General features: G+C 50.7%; 1 protein-coding gene across 3 annotated transcripts; it reads left to right on the top strand.

Moving 5' to 3' along the window:
• Positions 1-3,225: 3,225 nt before the first annotated feature.
• On the top strand, positions 3,226-17,794 carry ASB1 (ankyrin repeat and SOCS box containing 1). 3 transcript variants are annotated; one of them, XR_006164559.1, is made up of 6 exons: positions 3,226-3,329; positions 3,460-3,601; positions 5,575-5,877; positions 10,382-10,767; positions 12,688-13,716; positions 17,685-17,794. XR_006164559.1 is itself a non-coding variant. In XM_042784232.1 (6 exons), exons 1-5 carry the CDS (start codon positions 3,287-3,289, stop codon positions 12,819-12,821), a joined length of 1,008 nt encoding a protein of 335 aa, XP_042640166.1. In that variant the 5' UTR covers positions 3,226-3,286; the 3' UTR covers positions 12,822-12,857; positions 13,564-17,794. The 3 variants fall into 3 exon arrangements, 2 of the variants coding, with proteins under 2 accessions (XP_042640166.1, XP_042640165.1); XM_042784232.1 differs by having other exon boundaries at positions 12,688-12,857; positions 13,564-17,794; XM_042784231.1 differs by having other exon boundaries at positions 12,688-17,794.
• Positions 17,795-21,148: the final 3,354 nt, after the last annotated feature.

Raw genomic sequence — 21,148 nt, forward strand, 5'->3', positions numbered from 1 at the left:
TGAATTCCCCGTTTGACTCGCAGAATAAGGAGCACGGGTGGTAGTGGATGGCAAGTGGGAGGATGTGGGAGGCAGTGGGAAGTGCTAGTGGATGTGGAAGGGTGGTTGAGCTTGCTGCCCAAGGATGAGGGCTCCTCTCGAGAATCAGGAGGAGTTTTCCCGGCTTTTTTTTTTGTTGTGTTTTTTTTTTTTTTTTTTTTTTTTTTCTTCTTGTTTCTTTTTCATTGCTTCAGAGTTAGGAGCTGGAGAAAAGGTCCTGCCGAATGAGCGAGTTGGTGTGTGCTGGCTGTGTTGGATTACTGGCTATTTTTAGACACTGGAAGCTCTCCTTGAGAGAGTCACAGGCCTCGGTTGCTGGGTGGATCGGTTTTCAAGTGGGGTGGGATCAATGCAGCAGTCCGAAAGGCCACCCACAGATAACCAAGTGCTGGTCATGGAGGGAAGAGGAGCCAAGTGAGCTCACCTGCCCTGGCTGATTGTTCCTTCTGGTGGTGGGCCCAGACAGGGCAGGTTTCTAGAAGTAACGTATGCCAAGACAGTGAGCCACTGATTCCACTGGCTGTCCTGTGCCAGTGGATGATCTGCTCGGTGTATCTCAAACAAGCAGCTACTCCCTTTTGCAGTCTTTAGAAGCAGTCCGTGGACTTCAGCACTGTTCCAGTTACAGAGAGCACTGGCTGATTATTATAAGGATTATGGGATAATTCAGCCATCCCAGTCACTCTTCTTCCACCACCCTTGTACAAGAACTTGTTAGGTCAACATGAGATAGGTTGGTTTTCATGTAAGGGAAAAAACCCCCACAAAACAAAACAAACAAAAAAAAACCCCAACCAACCAACCAACCAAGATTAAAAAAGCCTGGTTCAGGAGATAAACTTTTGCTAGAAAGTATATGGTATGGCATATAAGTATATGGTATGTAAAAACTTTCTGTCTTTCATTGCAGCGTAAGTACATAAATACATATAAGTACATGGATGAGGCAGAAGAGAGTGGTTAAACAGAGGCATTTTCTGCAAGAAGAACTGAATGAACCTCAAATCACAAATGATCCAGACATTGGCATTCCAGCTTCATCTGTTTACCAGCCATTTTGTTCCTTTCTGGGGCTCTGCTTTGTCCATGGAGACAACTACCATATTGCAAGTAAATACTACTGCGTCCTCTGCTCCCCTTTCTCATGTGTCTACACTTACCCACAGGAGAAGAGTCAGCTCCAAATGACACAGCAAGTAAACAAATCTATTTTAAAGAAAAATTGTGCTGAGGAGGAGCGGCCTGTTCCTAAGAACCTTGAAAACTGGCATTGCATTCTTGCTGTGAAGGCACAGAAGTACAAAGTTTTCTGTCCCTCGCAGTAACTATCCCTTGTGCACACAGGCATTATGGCTTTTGGTCAGGGGCCACGTGTATGAAAGCCCCTGGACTAACATGCCTTTTTCCTCTGGATGAGACCTCATTGCTGGCCAGCAGTCCAACAGAACGCTTTGCAGCTGGGGGAGCTCATTAAATCTCCTCCCATTAAATCTGTAAGGGCTGCAGACGACGCAACAGCTAGAAAACTGCTCTGGTCTGACTTGTGCTATCATCAGGCACAGCAACAGGGAACTGAGATGTATATGCCTGCTTCCCTGCCTGTGAGCAGGCACAGAGGGGGTCACAGAGAGGCTCTGTAGCTGGATGCAGTTCTAGATTGAGGTTAGAAGCCACGGAAGGAATGAGGAGGAGCCCGCTGGAGGGTGGGGGGTGTGCTCCATCAGGACGCTTGCAAACTCAGCAAAGGCATCTCCCGAAAAGCGGCCAGCCCTGGGGCAAGCCCACCTCAGAAAGCTCTGCCCGAGCCCATCCCAAGCCTAGAAAGCATTTTACAAACGTGGGGGGGAATGCGGGCTGACCAAGCTGAGGGCTGGAGCTCCACCTAGCCCCGTTGCCTGGTTTCCAGATCTGGTCCCTTTGACTCAAGGAGGGCCAAACAGACATTGAGTCAGGTTTCCAGATCGGCAGCCAGTTCATTCCAGGGGATAGTTCTTGGCCCCGCGTCTGCCTCATCTAGTGGCATGAGGACTGCAGGCTGGGGAAGGTGATAGTGCCAGCCAGCGCCAATGGATTTGAAAAATCCCATCGATTCCTTTCCCCTTTTGACCTCCCACCAGGCAAGGCAAATGGGTTCAATGTGCAGCTCTCTCCTCTGGATCGCCCAAGCCCAAATTATGATACGTACAAGAAAACCTGTTTGCAGCCGCAGTCTGGCGCCCGTGGACTGATACCCTGCCACGGAGCAGCAGGAGTGGAGCCGCAGGACAGCCAGGCGGATTGCCACCTTTCCCCGCCGGCACCGGGGACTGGATAAGCGCGGGCTCCAGAAGCTGAGGGTGCGTTTTGAATGCTGGGCAGCGCGGCTTCGCGCCAGGGAGCCAACGCCACGGTGCCGCTCCAGCAGCCTGCCTGCCAGCAATGCCTTGGGGAGGGGGCCGGGTTCGGCGAGAGCTTCTTTCCTTCCAGACCTTTGGCACGCGGGCCGCGTCTTTCCTCACACCTCTTCCTCCTGCCCATGCGGGCACCTAACGCACCCGCTCCTCCTGGGCGAGGGCTGCAGGGCTGGGCGCTGTATTTGAGGCTGCTTGGTGGGTTTTTGAGCAAAGCGACGGCTTTTTTGTGCTCCTGGCTGTTTCTGGGCGGCATTTCCAGGGCCACCTTGCCTTTCCGCTTGCTCTTTGCCTGCTGCGGCTCCGTCCACCCTCACATACGGGCTGTTTTCTCCCTCAAGCTGACGGAAGACCCCCGCTGCAGGGGAAAACAGGGGGATACGAGCATAGACAGCCTCTTACGCCGCTTTTAGCTGCGGGGAGCCTTGCCTAGCCTGAGAAAAAGCAACAAAACCGACCGCTCTACCAGCGGTCCAACGCTTGCTGCAGGGAGGGGAGGCGGCACTCGTGAATTATCAGACCAGTTGCTGGAAGAAGGAGCCCTCAGGCCGCCTTAGCAGCGGTCGGGCCTCTCTAGCGGGGGAACCGCTCCAGCAGCTGAGGCGAACCGCCTCCTTCCCGCCGGGGGATTAAAAAAAAAAAAACAAAAAAAAAACCCAAAAAACAAAAAAAAAAAAAAAAAAACCAAAACAAAAAACAAACCACCTTAACGCGGAGGCAGGAAGCCGCCGGGCCGGCAGGCACCAATCAGGCCGGGCCCGGGGAGGGAGGGAAGGAGGGCGGCGGCCGGGGAGGGGGGGAAACGCTGCCCGCGGGGAGCCAGGCCGAGCACGGCCCGGCCGTGCTGAGGGGGGAAAATGGCGGAGGGCGGCCCGCCCGCCGCCTCGGGCGGGCAGGCAGGTAACGTGGCGGGGAGAGCGGTTTGGGGGGGCGGGAGGGTGGGGGGGAACGGGCCGTCCCTCTGGGCAGGGCTCAGCCCGGTGTATGTGGTGTGTCCCCCCCCCCCCCCCGGCTGTCTCCTCCAGCGCAGGTCGGAACCTGAAGGAGTGGCTGCGGGAGCAGTTTTGCGACCACCCCATCGAGCACTGCGAGGACACCCGGCTGCACGACGCGGCCTACGTGGGGGACCTGCCCACCCTCAAGAGCTTGCTGCAAGAGGAGAGCTTCCAAAGGTGAGGGGAGGGGGGCTTCTCCCACCCCCGCACCCCTCCGCGCTGCCTGTGGAGACCCTCACGGCGGGGGGGGGGGGGGGGGAAACCCAGCTGCGAGGTCCCGCTGCAGCAGTTTTGGCCAAGGTCTCCCAAGCTGCTCCCTTTTTGGCGGGGGGACCCCGGCCTCGCTCCGTTTTTACGGTTGTTAGGATGCTCCCGCTCACCCCCCCCCCCCCCCCCAAAATCATCCCTCTTCACCCCCGTAGTCTCCCAAGAGGCAAATTTCGAGCCAGTTCACGAGCGCGGCGGCCGCGCGCGAGGCTCTCGTCAGGCCCGGGGTAGAAATGGAATACTGTGAAAACAGGAGCCCACGTAGAATGGGAAAAACATACAAAAGGGATTACAGTCGAGTATCAACCTAAAACACTCCGTTAGAAAATCTGCCCAGTGCTAAGTCTGTGACTGTGGGGAAAGTTAATTAATTTTCCTGCACCGTGGAGAAAACTGCTTAGAGTGCAAAATATTGCCCAGCCTCAGAAAAGGTCTCCTTTCAGCAAAAATGAGAATGAGCCAACTCCTCTTTCTGCCACCTGGACAGCTGCGGCTCTTTGGACCCTTGGTGTGAGATATTTGCCTTATTTTTGTCCCGTGTCACGTGGGAAGCCTGTGGCAGCAGGGCCAGGTAGGAAAAAGCAAAAGTTTGGTGAGAGGAGGAGGGCTGGACCTCCAGCACCATCCCACAGGTGATGGAGTGGGCAGAGAAGTGACTTCTTTGAATTTAGGGTTAGCTGCTGGGTGGTGATCCTCAAACCTCCGAGGTTAAAGGGAGCACTTTGATCATAAGACCGGGCAGCTGAGGGCTTGATTCAGGGTTTCTGCTACTCCTCTTCCTAAAACGTGGTTGAAAAAAAAAATTGTGGCGTTGGTCTCCTAGCAAACTCTGTCAATGCACTGTCTAAAAACTGCTTTGTTCTGTACCAGTTACGTGGGCCTGCATGGAGTGAGCTAGAAGAGCAAATCCACTGCTGTGCTGGCTAAAGAGCGCTTTCGCCAGCCTACGTTGGCCTTAAAAGAAATCCCTTCCCCTCTGCGTGTTTCTGCTAAAATGGTACCTGCAGTGATTTGCAGAGAATTTGAGAGCAAGGGCTGGGTGTTCATGGGATTTGTAGGGCTAACCTGAGATCTGGATGAGCATGGCAGCTAATGCAGGTTGTTTCAGAAGGGGTCCAAGCAGCCGCCAGCTAGAGCCATCTCTTTCGATAAGTTGGAAAAGGCTCTTATGCCAGTACAGCCGTCCAACAAGGATGCTAATGGCCTGCTTGTGCTGTTCAGTGCAGGGTGGCTGTACCTCCCAAGCTTGCTCGTTGCTGGCAGGGCTGAGTTTCCCTGGATTTGTGTGTGTATTGGTCCCATAGTGCCTGGCTGAGTGCGGATGTTGCCGGCGGTGTGATACGGACGCGCACCTGCATTCCTGTACCTTGCTCCCCTCCTCCCCTGTCCTCTTGCTGTTTCCCTGCTGCTTTGCTGACTTTCTGCCCCTTTTGGAGCATCTTGAATTAAATGGTTGTGGTCCCCAGCTCGGTCACTGCTGATCTGGGACATCTCCCTGTAAAAAGGGGAGTATTTTTTTGTTTTTGTTTTTGTTTTGTTTTTTTAATTGGTAATTTTAACTGAGATTTGAAAGGCAGGTTTTGTCCCTCACTGCACGTATGCGCAGCTCCTGACACAGCAGAGCTGTGATAAAGCCCATCTTGCAGGCACTACTCCGGTACGTGTCGTAGTCTCTGGCTACCGACCTGCGGTGCCTACTCAGGTTATTGGTGGGAACTTCTCAGGGCTGCTATGAAGTGTCCAAAAACGGGGAAGAAAAGCTCCAGGGGAGCAGTTGGGGCTCTCCCAGCGTCTTCCTCGGGGGCTGGGGGGGGGGGGAGGCGGGGTGGTGCAAGGCGGCCGCGGGGCTTCTCTGACCCATCGCTTTTCCCCGCCGGTGCCAGCCGCATCAACGAGAAGTCGGTGTGGTGCTGCGGCTGGCTGCCCTGCACACCGCTGCGCATCGCCGCCACCGCCGGCCACGGCCCCTGCGTCGACTTCCTCCTCCGCAAAGGGGCCGAGATCGACTTGGTGGACGTGAAAGGGCAGACCGCCCTCTACGTGGCCGTGGTCAACGGGCACCTGGAGTGTGCCAAGATCCTCCTGGAAGCCGGGGCTGACCCCAACGGCAGCCGGCACCACCGCAGCACCCCCGTCTACCACGCGGCGCGCGTGGGCCGGGCAGACATCCTGCGGGAGCTGATCAGGTGAGAGCTCGGGTGCAGGCTGGAGAGAGGGGTGGCTCTACCTCCCTCTCTCCTTCCCTCGGGGTCTTTTCCCCCATGGGCCTCAGAGCATCCGGTCCGTCCTCGCATGCCCGGTGCCTGGTGAAGCTGGCCAAGAGATGGACGGGAGAGAGGGTGGAGAGGTGTCCAAAGGGACATGCTTGTATTCCCTATCGCTTGGCCCCGACAACAGGTCTGTGCCCTGCTGCCTGGCTGCCATGCCTGTTCTCCTAAGGCAAAGCCCAAGAGATGAGTCTCTGTTTCTGAGCCCGCCATCCGCAATTCGGTCGGATCCAAATCTTAAAAAAGTATCTTCACCCCCACCTCTATATTGACTGCCAGCTCCATGCCCCCAGCTGAATTTACGAGCGAGGCGGATCCCTCAGCGAACCAAAAATTGTTTGGAAACACATCTCTCCTTTGCTTAGCTCTCCTGCTCCAGCCATTTTCTGTCCTTGGGAGGAGAGATGCTTGTCACCGGCACTGGCTGTTCTTGGCAGCCTGGTGTTTGCCCATCATGAGGACACCCTCCGTGGCATCTGATTCAGTTTCCCCTTGCCACACACCTGATGCACAGCTCTGTTTGAAGGGGTGGCACCTCTGGGGCAAGGAGCGACGGCCATCGCTATGAGGTGATGAACAGTAGCCTTAGCTGGGTGGTGGGTGACTGGTGACCTCCCATCCCTCAGGAAACTCCCTCTGCAGCACCAGCAGTGACTGGGCTCAGGGTCTAGCAGTAAGCTGTGTGAACTGGAGTTCTGTCCTCTGCAGTGTGTAGTGATACTTCCTTTCTTCTAAATTGGAAGCTTTTTGTACAAGGGGCCATGCTGAACAACTATATGGGCCCTTGGCACGAAATAATAAAAGATCATAAGGGGAAAATACAGGTTATAGAAAGAAATAGTAAAAGACAAGAACGTGTACTTGGATTCACCCAGAAATGCGTTCTGAGGAATCCCTTCAATGACCGCAAATGCTCGAACAACCAAAAGGATTTGATTAGAAAAATTTCAAAATACTTGGGGATTTTCTCCTTTCCTTTTTGCTTGTGGGGAAGTGAACTTCCATACGAGCGCAGCTTTAGGGAAGCTGGCAAGTAGAAAGAAGGGGAGACGGTCCCCCCTCCTTGCTCCTTTCTCAGCAAGCTGGGAGAAGGATGTCCCCATCGCCATGTGCTTGTTGGTACAGGGTCCAGCTCACATGCTGCATTCCCGAGGCTGTCCCCTGATACATCCACTAATGCAGGGTGAAATGTAGCAAATGGCATTTCAGCAGCACATGGAGAGCTGATGCATTGATTTATGTGTCGTCTACTCAGGATACCTTGCCAGCAATATTAAAAGCAAGATTTTGGAAAACTTTCAGGATTAAAAATTAACTGGAGTTTGTCCAATATCTTTTTTATTAGACAATGTCTCTCCCAAGGCTGCTAAGCTAATACCAAATTGTCAGATTGCCCAAAATTTCAAATATCTTGGAGTACAGATTTCACAGATCTGTTTGGAGTTGCTGACTTTAAAATGCGGTCTTATGTTACAGAGCTCACTCGGAGATTTTTAAAACGTTGATCTAAAGGATTTGCCAGGGGGAATGCAAGGAGGAAGATACTTTTACTGAGATATAAGGAAATATTTCAGCATATTCACCTGGAGAGAGCCTCAATGTCCTGAAGAGAAAGCCCAACCCGGTCAGGCTTGCTGCAGGTGTCTAAACATCACCTGGTTCATATTTTTTTAAATCATACGGTAGCACGGTCAAGATTCCTGAATGCTACTACGAGTGCTGAACCAGCTAGCCAAGGAATAGATGAAACTGTATCCATTAATAGTAAATACACACAGCTATGGAGCGGTGATCCATTTTGTAAGACAGCTGGCGGAAATATGTATTGTTACATTGCCAAGGTGTAGATTACTTTTCCTAACAGCCTGTGATGCGATCATGTTGCGATGGGATCAGACTGCTGCACTGTACTTGCAGCGTAACTGGGGGCTGAGCCAGCCTCTTAAGGATGAGAGGATCCTTTTGCCACACTAAAACAGTGAAAAAGAGATCTGACACAGCACCCCAGTGCCTCAGGTGCATGCCTGACTGTGATAAAAGTAGAATTTTGTGGTTTGTTTTGAATTGAGGGTTTCCACTGAGAATTTTGATGACAATTATGGAAAAAAAAAAAGGACTGAAATGAAGGGATACCTGCTGTCTGGTCAGGACCGTGGCCATAGGAAGCAGTGGCCCTACAAAAGTCCCACAGCAGCACGGATGACTTTTTCTAAATGCTCGTGTAGTCTCATTTTAAGAGGTTTATCTACAGGGAACGTGTGTGATTGCTTGTGGAGGACGGATGCCTTTTCTTATTTAGTCCTCTGTGCATTGCACAGTGCCTCGTAGCACTGTGAAGCGCTGCAGATTCAGCAAAATGCTGTGGAAGTCCCCAAAAGATGGGAATGTCCCCTTAGTGCGCAGTGATCCCCGGGCCAACCACCTGGCCTGGGAAGTGAAGCTCGGTCCCGCACCTGGTGCGAGGACCAGCTCGCACTCAGCAGTGTTGTTACTCCTCAGCTTTGTCCTTCTCCTGCGTTTTTCCAGCCCACTGGTCTCTTGAGATCTCAGCCAAAGTGTTCATGCTTGGGAGATCTTGTGCGTTGGGTTAAAAATACACTGCACGCCGTTTTCAGCTCTTAGACAAGTTTCCTCGGCCCATATTCTGTGTGTGCTTCATGAGCCTATTCCCACCTTCAGAATTGAAGCATTTGGTTCAGTATTTGCTGGATGGGGACCAGCCCCTACTGGGTTCAGCTAGAGCAGTGCTTGCCTTGAGGCAGGATTTGTCCCCAGGTGATTTCCTTATTTGTTTTATTAACTGCAGAATGGAATATAATGCTGTTTAGGAAGACAGAAAAACCTAGTTCTCTGAACGCTTAGTTTGCAGTGTTGGGAGAGGGACTGGCAGGTGAAGGGACCTCTTGTCCCTCTGTGTGGAGAAGGGACAGGGCTTTGCTTGATCTGCAGCGCTGCGATTAAAACCAGCTACTCCTTAGGGGATTGTGTTGTCTTCCTCCTTCTTCCCATCCAAGCTGCATGTGAAGTGGATGGATGGGGTTAGTGTCCCCGCTGCTTGGGCGTTACCCAGCCTGAGGGAAATAAACGCTTATTTCTGCCATCTCTTCTTTCCGCAGCACTGCCATTTTTCAAATTTTGTGCTTTTCCAGAGCGCGACGCTTGGCCTTTTTGCTCCCGTTTATTTGGCTGCATTCTTCCCTTCCTACAGAAAAATTAAAAAAAAACCAAAACAAACCAAAGTCAATAAGCCCTGTTTTCTGCTCGTTCACAACTTAGTGCCATCTGTACTTACCAAAAAGAAGTATGCTGCGGGCTCTGCTTCTGTTCCATGACGATGCTGGTGGCCATTGAGCAGGGCTTTAGCCTGCTTGCATGCCTTCTCTGCGCCGCAGCAAGCCCCAGCCCGCTTTGCTCTGGCTGCAGGGCTTAGGGAGCAGTTGGGACACCGGGGCACCGTGTGGCGAAGAGGAGAGGTAGGGGTTTCTCCGTGGGGTAGGGTGAGGCAGGAGCCCCTTGCAAAAGGCTGGAGAGGTTTGCTGCTGCAGCTCCCAGAGCTCTCCCCTTCAGAGCCTGGAGTGCTGGCCGGTGAACTGGAATCTCTCCTGCGGTAGCTAGTGGAACATACAACCTGTGAACAGAGCTGTGCAGGAGGGACGGGGAGAGCGGGAGGTTCTGACACAGTTATTTTGTGCTTTTCCAGTTTCTTGCATGCTCAGAGTTGGCAGGTACATCCCTTCAGCAGAGCTGAATGCTAGGGAAAAGGTCTCTTTTTGACTCCCTGGCGGGATCTCTGATGGGATTCCAACCACCCCAGCTCCTTCGGGAGCAGGATTTTGTCATATATGTTTTGCTGTTGAGCTCAGATGTCTGTTTCCATTTCCCCGCTGTTTGTGACAGTCAGATCGATTGCCTGTATTGCTTTTTGGCCCGTTTTATCTTGGTGGGGAAGTTATTTCACTGCATCTCTTCAACTGAGTCATTTGGAAACATCCCTGTTCCTCAGCCGTCTCATTAGCATCCATTGTTCCGTGGTGCTGGCTCAGGGCTGACCTGTCCCTTGTGCCAAGGCCATGCTTGGCACATCCTTCAGGAGGGCCGGGAGGGATGTTCCTCAGCTGCTTCTCCTCTCTCCGAAGCCCGGGCTGTTGCGGGCAGAGAAACAGCTTTGCTTCTTGAAGATCAGACCATGCTGGATACAACGTCCCCACTCAGAAGCGCCCCCAGGCTCATCTGAGGGTAGGTATGGGTGGTTCTTGGGTGGCTGGGCCTCAGAAGTACCAAAGACAGGCAGGGTGCTAGCCCTCTGGGTGTCCTTCAGCCTCGTCCCCCTGCCATTTTGTCACCCGGGGCTGCAGCCATGGTGCTGTAGCCCTTGTTTCCAAACCTCTGCTCTTCCCTCTCTGCCCTCCCCCCCACCTTCCAGGTACGGCGCGGACGTGGATGTGAATCACCACCTTGCTTCCCGGGTGCCCAGCCTCTCCCTGCGGCCCCTCACCACGCTGGTGGTCTGCCCGCTGTACATCAGCGCTGCCTACCACAACCTCCAGTGCTTTCGGCTGCTGCTCCAGGCTGGAGCCAACCCGGATTTTAACTGCTGTGGGCCCATCAACATCCAGGGCTTCTCCCGGGGCTCCCCGGTGTGTGTGATGGACGCTGTCCTGCGGCATGGCTGCGAAGCAGCTTTCGTCCACCTCTTGATTGACTTTGGAGCCGATCTCAACCTGGTGAAAGTGGAGACCTTGGGAGTTGAATCCACGGGAAGGGTCAAAGTGAACCCTGAGGCTTTGCAGGTGTTCAAAGAAGCAAGGGGTGAGTGCCTTTGACTTACTGCAGTGGCGCTGGCTTTATCTAGCTCTGGATTCAGGAGAACTCTTTGGAAAGTGTCTTTGGCAGTTAGGAGATGTTAAGGTGGTAGGGTGGGTGTTTCTATCCTCTTTTGGGTCTGTTTGTTCAAGTGACTTCAGCCAAGCGGAAAAAAGATCCTGTAAACAGGTTATACCTCTTAAAAGTGTAAATCAATTCTAACACACACAAAAAGATAACTGGGGTTTAACAAGCTGTTAAGCTAAGCGTTAATGACTTCACCACCCCTGATAGGGCTCCCAAAGAGCTGTGGCTGGCCAGGCAGGCAGCAGTCAGGAGAGGACGGTGGGGCACGGATCTGCAGTGTTGCCCAGCTGCTGCCTGCCTCGGGCTCTGACAACACTGGTGACTCAACCCGGTGGCTAGACTCCCTGTTTTTTCCTCCAGCTAGACTCCTTGTTTTTCTCCTGTTGCATTTTGTACATTCACGTGGTGTTTTCCCTCTTGAGTCCTTCCGGTATCAGCGATACCTCTCTCAGCAACCCAACCTCCATCTGTAACTTCACCTTTTTTATGTTTCTCCCAGCTCTTTTTGATTGCCTAACTGTGTCTGCAGCATCCTGAGGCAAGATTTAGGCAGTGGGGTCCTAGCAGAGCTGGGCTTTGGGTCTGCAAGTCACTGGTGAGGTTATAACTTACCCAGTGAGACCCAGTTCTCCAAAGCCATGCAGAGGTGCCCTCACTGTTCTTGAGTGAGCCTGTGCTCTGCAGGGCGGCCCAGGGAGGGACCCAAGAGGTAGCTGTATCTGGACAGGCTACTTGGGAAGTAAAGTCACAAATGGTGGTGACTAGTGGCGGGAGGGAGCTCAGCTGGTGGTGGAAAAAGGTGGGGAAAAGCTGGCTTTTTGACTTCAACATCCTCTGGGAGGCAGATGAGTTACAAAAGAAGTAAACCAGAGCCTCAGACCTGAACATGCCTAAGTTTACCTGCTATTTCTTTCTTTTTATAACAAAAGCAACATGGATACAGTGTGCACCCTTGTTCCAGCAAGGGCAGCACCTCGTAAAATCCCCAGGCTCAGCTGGTGAAGGGCAGGGTTTTGCACCAGGGTTGGAAGTGGGTTTCCCTCTTGAACTCGCAGAGAAATTTGAAAGGGATTCAGGATGTGGGATACAGCCCCTGGCCCCCACCCTGAAGTTATTCAGCTTTGCATGTGCCTGGTTTTTAAACCTGCCTGGACTTTTGTTGAGAAGAGATGCGTGTAAGCTGGAGCAGGTGGTTTCCGTTAAGCCTGGGCTTAGGAGACAAATGGGACTCCTCAGGTAGAGCGTGCAGGACAGTGGAGTGGTGCCTTGGAAGTCCAGTTCCTGAATCAACATGGACACCACCATCCTCTTGTCTCTGTGCTGGAAGAGCTCTCCGTGAACTCAAAAGAAGCCCTCACAAGAAAGTTGGGTTAAGGCCTGAGCTGGCTGTCAATGCTCTTGATTCCCAGGGGGTGAATTAGAGCAAAAATAAAGTCCACATGATTTTAAAATGATCCGAATAGTATAAAGCCTCTCGCAGCCTCCCCTGGCGTGGATTTGGCAGTGATCTCTTGAACCCCTCTCATGCAGGGACTGGCTTCGTGGTCACAACCCCGTGCAGTCTCCAGCAGCTTGGCCCTCCAAGCTGCCCGTGTGGCAGCTGTCGTTGCTCCAGATCTTTGGCCGAAAGGTTTGGCCTCCTCACGGAGAGGATTTGTGCATGCTCAGCTCTCCTGCACTGCCTTCGTGTTGCTGTGCAGGTCGTGGCCTTGGCGTTTGGAAGGGGTAAATGGCTCCTCAGCTGTCAGCCAGAGCTCAGCACAATTTACACACTGTTATCCCCCCCCCTCTTCCTCTCTCTGTCCCTCAATAGGTTTTTCTCTGCTTTCTTCATTGCAGGCCGCACCCGGAGCCTCTTGTCTCTCTGCCGCATAGCTGTGCGAAGAATACTTGGCAAATCTCGTCTGGATCTGATCCACGTCCTTCCAGTCCCAGACCCCATTAAACAATTTTTACTTCACGAACACAGTTAAAGGGCAACTGGCTGCTTTCCGAGACAGTTTGATTTGGTAAATGAGTGCGCTGTTAAAGCCAGGTGCCAATCCTAACCCTTCCCCAACAGTGAAATACTGTATTGCTCATGGAGTGCACATAATTCCCTGCCCCTGTGATTTTCCCCCCCAAATTTAGGGTGCAGTGATTCTGTGTGTCAGTTCTTAAGCTACCGGCTGCCTGACTGGTGATCTCTTGTTTGCAACTGGTTGGGCGATGAGACCGATAAGCGTGTGCGGCTGTTACATGAGCAAATACAATATATCCTATAGCTGTTAGCATATGTCTGTTTGTTATGACTCTACCTCTGTTATTGATCTGTGTTACACACACCTTGGGTCTCAGCGGAACTTCTGTGTGGGGAAAGTGTCCGTACTTAAGCTTTTCCTTGTCCTGTAGGGTGCAAGGGAGTCTCTCCTCGCCTTGGTAAGGGTTTTACAACAACAGCGCTGTTTTCTTTCTGCTGTCAGTACCTGGCCTTTCTCTTCCTTACGAAGTTCGTGATTGCTGCTGTAAAAGTGGGTGTGTTTTCTTCTGTCCTCTTCTGGTGTGAAATGCACCGAGTTTCTTGTCCAGTGCTGTGCGTTACTTGGAAAATTGTATCCGTGTCTCTACGTGCTGCAAGGTAGCTGCTGACTTGGCTTTCTCCGTGTAGAGGCCCCATCGCACAGATGGGAGAGTAGCAGAATATGTAATTCTATCCTGTCTGAGTCATTTCTGCAGAGCACCAGATCTGTGGCAGCTTGGCTCTCCCTCCAGCACTGTAATGGACGAGGCAGGGGCTGGCCGCTCCTCCTCCCGACTGCCTGGGACCGGGTCAAGTCTCGTGAGCGCTGCCGTAGCACGAAGGAGAAAACCTGGAGAGAAGAGGAAAAGGTAGCTCCACCTCTGGGAACTGATAGCTACGCAGCCTGTTGGGGGGGACTGTGATCCTGATGGTTCCGTCGCCACCGCAGTGGTGGTGCGACAAGGACGACTGTGATACTCAGGTGAAGCCAGCACGTGAACCTGAAAGATTTCTAGGGTACTTTTTGGAAAAGCGATGGCTAAATGCATCTTCTCTTCCCTGTAAAATGGTTTTGAATATTTGAGAGTGATCAGGAGCAACAATGGAGGGGTTGCTGAATTAAACTGCTGTGTTGCTGTGCCGGATTTGCACATTGATGCAATGCCTGTGAGTAGATCTGTGTGGTAATGAAGGAAAAGACACCAAAATGGTCTCTAGACTGCGTGCTTGCAATATTGCAGTGATTATGATGTTACTGGAAGCCCAGTAAAGTAGCAGACAACGCACAGTGCACAGAGATAGAAGTTCCTACCTACCTTTTACTCCATATCCCTCAGTGCCAGTATAACCAGAGAAAACCCTCCCAGACCCACTTAACGGGTCTTTTTGTTTGCATAGTGCTTCTACCAGCATTGTGGAGAAGGGAGAAGAAAGGACTTTTTGTGTTTTCTTGAAGAGTCGGGAGATAATGTGCTTCTAAATGCAGTGTTGCATCCACCAGCCTGAGCTCCTTTGATTTCCAGTGCCTCTATGTTGCCGTTTACCTTCATGTCACAAGCTCACAGAAGAGTGTCATTCTGCAGTTTCATTGGGATCTCAGGGTCAGCCAGCTCCTTAAAGGTAGTGACATAGTCATTGTATAGGAAACACTGTCAAAACAGCAACTTTAGAAGGACAGAGGTGACGATCCCTCAGGATCTTGGGTAAAAACTCAGATGGTAACTGGCACTTGCTTTTACTTTACTGATTCAAGTTCTTCCTAGTCCCCGTGTTCTAAGTCGATTTTTTGGACAATTTGTCTTTGCCAGATGTTCTTCCCATGCTCATGCAGTTAACAAGGGTATTTTTTTCCAGATGTGATCCTAAAGATGTTGGGGATTTATGTATTGTATGGTATTAGTGCCTAGGGACCTGTTGTTGAGAGCTGAGTTAAGCATGGGATGGCAAGGACAGTAAGACAGTCCCTCCTGGGAATGGGATCTAGCTCTGGTCGCTCTTCTCGTTGACGGGGAAGTGGGGTTGTTTAAGCTACCCTGCATTTCAGTTTTGAGTGCCTTTGGCCGACAGCCCTGGCTATCCTGCCACTATAGGAGCAGATCCTCAAGGCTGCCCCGTAGACTTGCCCCGTAGGTCTTGACACTAGTTACAAAATCTTCTTTTTCCAGAGGCATAAACGAATGAAAAACCGCAGTTCAGTTTCTGGTCCTCCCGTTATGGGATGTGTTTAGGGTGGAGTTCGATAAGCAACAGTGGACTTGCTTGTGTGCTTTGTTATCTGCTGAAGAACACGTGCCTTTCCAAGATGCTTTCAGGGAAGGAGGAAGGGCAGGAAAAAACGCAGTTCCTGATTGTTTCCTGCTATTTCAGCTCCATGGCTGTGCCTGGAAGGTCCAGCTGGCCCCTTACATTGCTCTACTCACTGATTTTAGGATAAGGTGGCAAAATTTGCACTGCTGACAACAGGCTAAAGTGTGGTGGTTATACTCAGTGCTCAGATACCAAAGCAAAGGATACTTTCAAAACCCTCATCAGGTGAGATCAAATGGCAAGGATACGTAGCTGTAGGCGTGTTTTCAAGGTGAGAAGGCAGCAGTTTTGCACTGTTTCCTTTTCAAGCTTGCAGATGGTTTAGGTTTTCACTGTGCTGGAGGCCAGGGCAGCCCATGAGCATGTTGCCTGAGAGTTGTGCGCTTGCTTTATAGAAGTGTTAACATGCCTGAAAGATGCAAACAGGTTGTAAAGCCTCTTGTCACCTTGCTGGTGGAACCATAATGTTTTGCAGGAGCACGGGCCGAACATACACTCTAGCTCCAGTGTGTAGAGGCAGAAAACGAGGTAGGTTGTCTTGAGAAAATGCCATGGCAACAGCTTCTTCGGGTCGACTTTTTTTCCTCTTGGTTTTTACTTGTTCATACAGTTTTGCAAATCGGTCACCCGTTGGTGCCTTTTGGGCGAAGGTGGTAGGATGGATGGGGAGGGCACATGCTCATCTGGGGAGGGCTGGCTCCACCTGGGATGAGCTACAGTGAAGTGCCACAGTGTGAATGATGGAGGGTGGCCCCAGGAAATTCAGAGAATTTAGTCGTTAACTCGGTGTCCGATGTAACTCGAGTGGATAGTTAAAGCTAAGCCTCTGCAGATGACCCGTTGCGGTTTTAATTAGAGATGCTTCTGTATTTGGTTTGTTGACTGGTGTGCCCTTGCCTGAGACTGTCCTACAGCGTGCTTCTGGATAGCCAGCAGTGGCACCCTGACCAGCCTAGCAGCTCTGCTCCCTCCCAGCACCCTAACTCCCTCCCATGCGAGTGAAACTGCAAAGAACACCCTCTTCCCATGTCAGTACCTGGTACTGATACAAATCCTTTGCAGGTCCCACTGGTGAGCTCAAGCCATGCTGGGAGTGGGGACTTTGGCTTCTGTGTGTATGGGTAGGGAAGGACTGTGTGAGTTTTCAAATCCAACCAATGTGGAGTCCAAAGGATTCCCCTGACCATGGATATCTGCAGCCCCCGACCCACCTGTCAAAGGATGGTTCTCCCAAGCCAATAGCAAACGAGCTTGAAGTTCATCAGTCACTCGGACATTTGCAGAACCAAAGCTTCAACGTGCAGGAGGGATTTTGCCTGGATTACCCCTCCAACTTCCATCTTAACTGAGGGACTGTGCCTCCTGCAAAGGTCTCAGTGTTAAACCTGAGTGCTCTTTCTTTTGGCTTGAGGGCTGGAAGGGAGTCAGGGGGACAACTCACATAATATTAAGCTGTAAGCGCAGAGAGAACCGTTAGATTAAGTCCCTGTGTACATTGATTGCTGAGTCTACATAAACCTGGCTTTGCATAAGTGAAGTGGTTTAATACGCAGACTTAGAAGATCTGGAATTTTCATTGTAGAGGGATAATAATGAATCTCAAAATAGATTCATGGTATCCATAGACCTTGGTGTCCTGTCCTGTAGGGCCAGAACCTATATCCCCTGGCTGTCCCTGTCCTTTTTAAACCCCAGAAACAATGGTCTTCCAATATGAAATCCCAGTAATACATGCATATTCTATATCTTCACACTATATAAACAGCATTTATTTTTTGCCTTAACTCTGACTTCACCATTTTCTCCTATGTAGCAGAACATTCTCTTTTGTAAATGTATTCTTTTCTATGTTGTTTCTGGGGCATGCTCAGATAACATGAGTAACAAATGAGTACTGTGAAATCATGGGTGGGAAATTAAACTTTTCTGCAGTATATATCCCCTATATCGAAGGATGCCTATTATATTTGTAAATAATATATAAAGCGTATGTTGTGTGGCCTTGCTGTAAACTTGGGTGGGGTAACAAGATTTGGAAAACAGTTAAAGAACCAAAACAGACCTGGAATAAGCAAAGCAGATCCAAAGCAGTCTTTTTCATGTAGGCTTTCTTCTTGTCTTTGCTGCTATGGGGGGATTTCCAGAGCATGAAATCCTGGTAGCTGCTACCCAAATATAATTTCCTGCTTTTGGGGAGTTTTGCAAAAAGCAGAGGAGCAGCATCTGGTGGGTTGAAGTGGTGGTGTTTTTTTTTTGGTTTTTTTTTTTTTTTTTTTTTTTTTTTTGTTTTGTTTTGTTTTGTTTTTTTTGTTGTTGGTTGGTTGTTTTTTTTTCTTCCCCATCCCCCAAAAATCAAGCAAAGCACTTTTTATACCAAAACGAGCCTTTGAGGGACAGCAGCTTTTTAACCCTTTCCCGTTCCAGTGAAGAAAGCAGCGTAAAGAACCTACCCAGGACAGAACAGAGGTGACGGAGTCCCACCTCAAGAGGTGCTAATCAGTGCTCTGTTTTTTTTTTTTTTTTTGCCCAGGGTAAAATGAGTGTGTGTAGCAGCAAGATTAGATCGGAGAGCGGGAGGGAGGTACCTGTGGTGGGCCTGGATCCGTGCGCAGCAGAATAAAGATGTACCGTGGTACAAGAGCGTGGCTGTCTGCCTAATGATTTGCTTCGCCCGTGGGAAGGAGTCCGGGCTCTGTGCTGCAAGGAGCAGGGGCTGGATTTGGGAAAGCCGGAGGAGTCGTGGCCTGGGAGGCTGTGGCTGGCTCCTCTGCCTGGTTCGTAGCCGCTGGAGGGGGCCGGAGAACCGCGCTGCCTGCAAGGGGGTTACGGGCAGGGACTGCCCACTGGTTTCCTACACCGATGCCAACTCCTGCCTTGCCACCCCGGGGCAATTTTCAGGAGGGGGTAGGGCAGGTAATACGTAAACAGTGGGGAATGTGCAGAGAAAGCTTTCCTCTGGAGCCTCTCCCCCCCGCCTCAGATCCTCTTCCATAAGCCGGCGTGTCCCTCCGTGCGAGGTGGCTGCTGTCACCCCAGCTCTTGGCTTCCCACCCCGTCCTGCAAAACAGGCTGCAGACCTCTCGTTTCTGCTCCTGCTTTCTTTGTACCCAGCTCCTCGGTTTGTCCTGGCATCAGAGTACTCAGAAGTCAGTGTGATTCCTCAGAATATTTTGAGTCTTATACTGTAGCTTTTCCCAGCATTTTAATTGGAAAACTCCCTACGAGCTTAAGCTGCAAGCATTTCTGGTGGTTGCTCTTTTCTTCCTAGGGGTTAGCAGATGTGCAGGCTCCGTCTGCAACACCCAGACAAATTTGTGTTCTTTAGCTCAGGTGGTAGACCGGGCATTTTGGGTACCTGAGGATTTAGTCCCTGTAGCTATCTCCAGTCAAGAGCGCAGTTCCTTTTTTAGGATTCCTGCTATTTTCACACGGGAGATGTTTGTCTGAGCTGGTGCCAGCATTTCCTCTAAAGGCAAAATGAGTTTCTCCTAAATTGGAAGAAAACGATCGAGTGATTTGGAATCACGGTGATTAAAAACAAAGAAAAACAAGCCCTAATCTGAAATTCTAACGTCTCCAGCCTCGATATTCCTCTAGCTCAGTGGCTCCCTCCTGCCTCCCAGCGTGTCTCCCCCCAGACTTGTGTGGTAGCCACCCCAATGTGGTACCCACGACCTTGCTGGACGGTGGGTCCAGCGGCAGCATCTTTGTGCTGCAGCTTGGAAAGAACAGATTTCTCATCAGCTGGGTGAGATCCATGTGTCTGAGCTGCAAAGATTGGGAAAATTAAATGCGGAATTGTTTAAAGAGCTGCTAGGCCGCAGCCGTGATTTTGCATGCCGTGTTAGCCTGTCCCCTCTCCCTTGTCTTTCTGGAGTGGACAGGCTGGGGTTTCTGGTCACCTCACTGAATTTCATGTGTGGCTGGGGAGAAGAGCTCACGGGTGAGTCTGTCCTTGGTTTATATAATGGCATTGCAACATTTTCCTTATTACTCACACTCGTTAATCTTGCTTTAAGATCTAATGCGGAGTTCCCTTTCCTGCAGCAGCAAGGAAGAAAAAAAGGTTTTGCCATGCACCCTGTGATGCTCAAATATTTGCTCTGGGCTATGAGAACCAACCAAGACTGCAGTAAATCTACGGCAGTCTCGAAGAATTTCCTCTAGCATGCATTACTTCCACTCCCCCAGCCGCTGCTGGGGAAGCCTCTACTTGTTAAACTTTTTTTTTTTCTTTTTTTTTTTTCTTTTTTTTTATTTTGTTCCCTATCAGCTCCTTCGGGCTTGTCTTCCCTCCCAAATGAGCTCTCTGTCCCATGCAAATTGCAACCTGCAAGAAAACGTAGGAGGTCCGCGGCTCACCTGCGGTGTGCCCAGCAGATGGGGCAGCTCACGCTGGCTGCCCGGCTCCTGTGCCCATGCCAGCCCTGCGTGGGGGAAAGGAGCCTCCAGCCCCCGAGGAGCCCCTAATTGCCCTGCGGAGCTCATTAACCCGTCTCCAGGTACACGCATTTCCTGCTGCTTTCAGCACTTTCCCCCCCACCCCGAGCCTGATTTGTACTGTTCTGTTTTGCACTTTTTTTCCTCCCCCCCCCCCCCCCCCCCCCCCTTGTTTATGCTTCAGAGACAAATGAAATCTGCTTTTGTTTACTGGAAAGTATGCTTTATTTTCCCATCATCGAGCATCTGGTGTTTGTAAAATGCACAACAAATCTTTCCAACAGAAAATCAGCCAGCCTGAGTGTGCCTGGCCAGGAGTTCACGTGTGGCACGATCCTTATCCTAAAAAGGTACTAAAACATCCAAACCCAGAAAGCGACGGCCGAACACGTTGCAAGTGGGTGAAAAGCTACAGGAAAAACACTGAAAATGCACATTTCCCATCAAATGTATGGCTAGCAAAGGCTGTGAGTTACTGCAAGGTTCAGGTAAGCCTTTGCCGAAAAGCAAGAAGGGAGCGGTGGCAGGCGTAAGTACCTGTGAGCCCCAGGAACAAGCATCTCCAAATGTTCTCATGGGACCCTTCTGTCACTAGGAAGTCAGAGAGAAAAATAAAGCTAAGATGGATAAGATGGAGTAAGACAACCTTTGCTGATTAATGGCTTCGGCCGTCCCCCCGAAGGTAGCGGGATGATGTATGGTCTGTACACAGTCCACTCCCCGTGGCACATGCTTTCTGTGAGCTTTCCAAACATACCAGGGTGAGGTGATGCTTGCAGACACAGCATTTTCTCCGATGGCGTCTTTCCACAATCATCTGAAAGCTGCTCAGGGAATTTTGGAAGTTGGTTTCCAGCCACGATTCGCTTGGCCAACTCTGCACTTGCCTTTAATTTTAATAATTTGGCGACATCCATTTATTTAACATTTTGCAAAGCTGGGTCTGTGTTTGCTCAGAGAAAATGAGAGTTGAAGGATGGTAAAATGCCTTCATAAATTGGAAGTTAAATTAAGAAATCCCTTGAAAAGCACCGAGCGCTGTTAGCTCCGTGGAGTGGTGTCACACTTACGGCATTGTGAGCTGTGGTACCGGTTAGAGGCACGGAAGGTTACGGAGGCACGGGGAGTGGGGTGGAGTGTTTTGTGGGTGTTTCTGGCCTTTCTGAGCCCGCTTTTGTTTGCAGCCGGGGTGTAATAACAGATTCATCCCTTGTTTCATTTCCCACAAAACACAGTTTTCACCAACAAGTCTTAATTTTGGAAAATTTCATCAGTTAAGCATTTCGTATCAGTATGCAAGCAGCTTCTGGAAGTTTTCTCTAATATTTGATCATATCCATGTTATTCCATGAGATTGTCTGTCGTGGAGAGCTTCGTGATGCAATAGATGCAATTTTAATTTAGTTTTTTATCTTGTATTTTCAAATTACTAAGGGTAGCTGCAGCTTGGTCTCATACATCTACGCTAGCAGCAGCTGGGAAATACATCAGTTCAGTTTGTTTCAATTATAATTTTTTATAAATGAGGCTCCTTTTGCTTTGTTCCCCATTGTC

The sequence above is a fragment of the Tyto alba genome, unplaced genomic scaffold (genome assembly GCF_018691265.1).
Source record: "Tyto alba isolate M040663 unplaced genomic scaffold, T.alba_DEE_v4.0 Super-Scaffold_7, whole genome shotgun sequence".
NCBI lineage: Eukaryota > Metazoa > Chordata > Aves > Strigiformes > Tytonidae > Tyto > Tyto alba.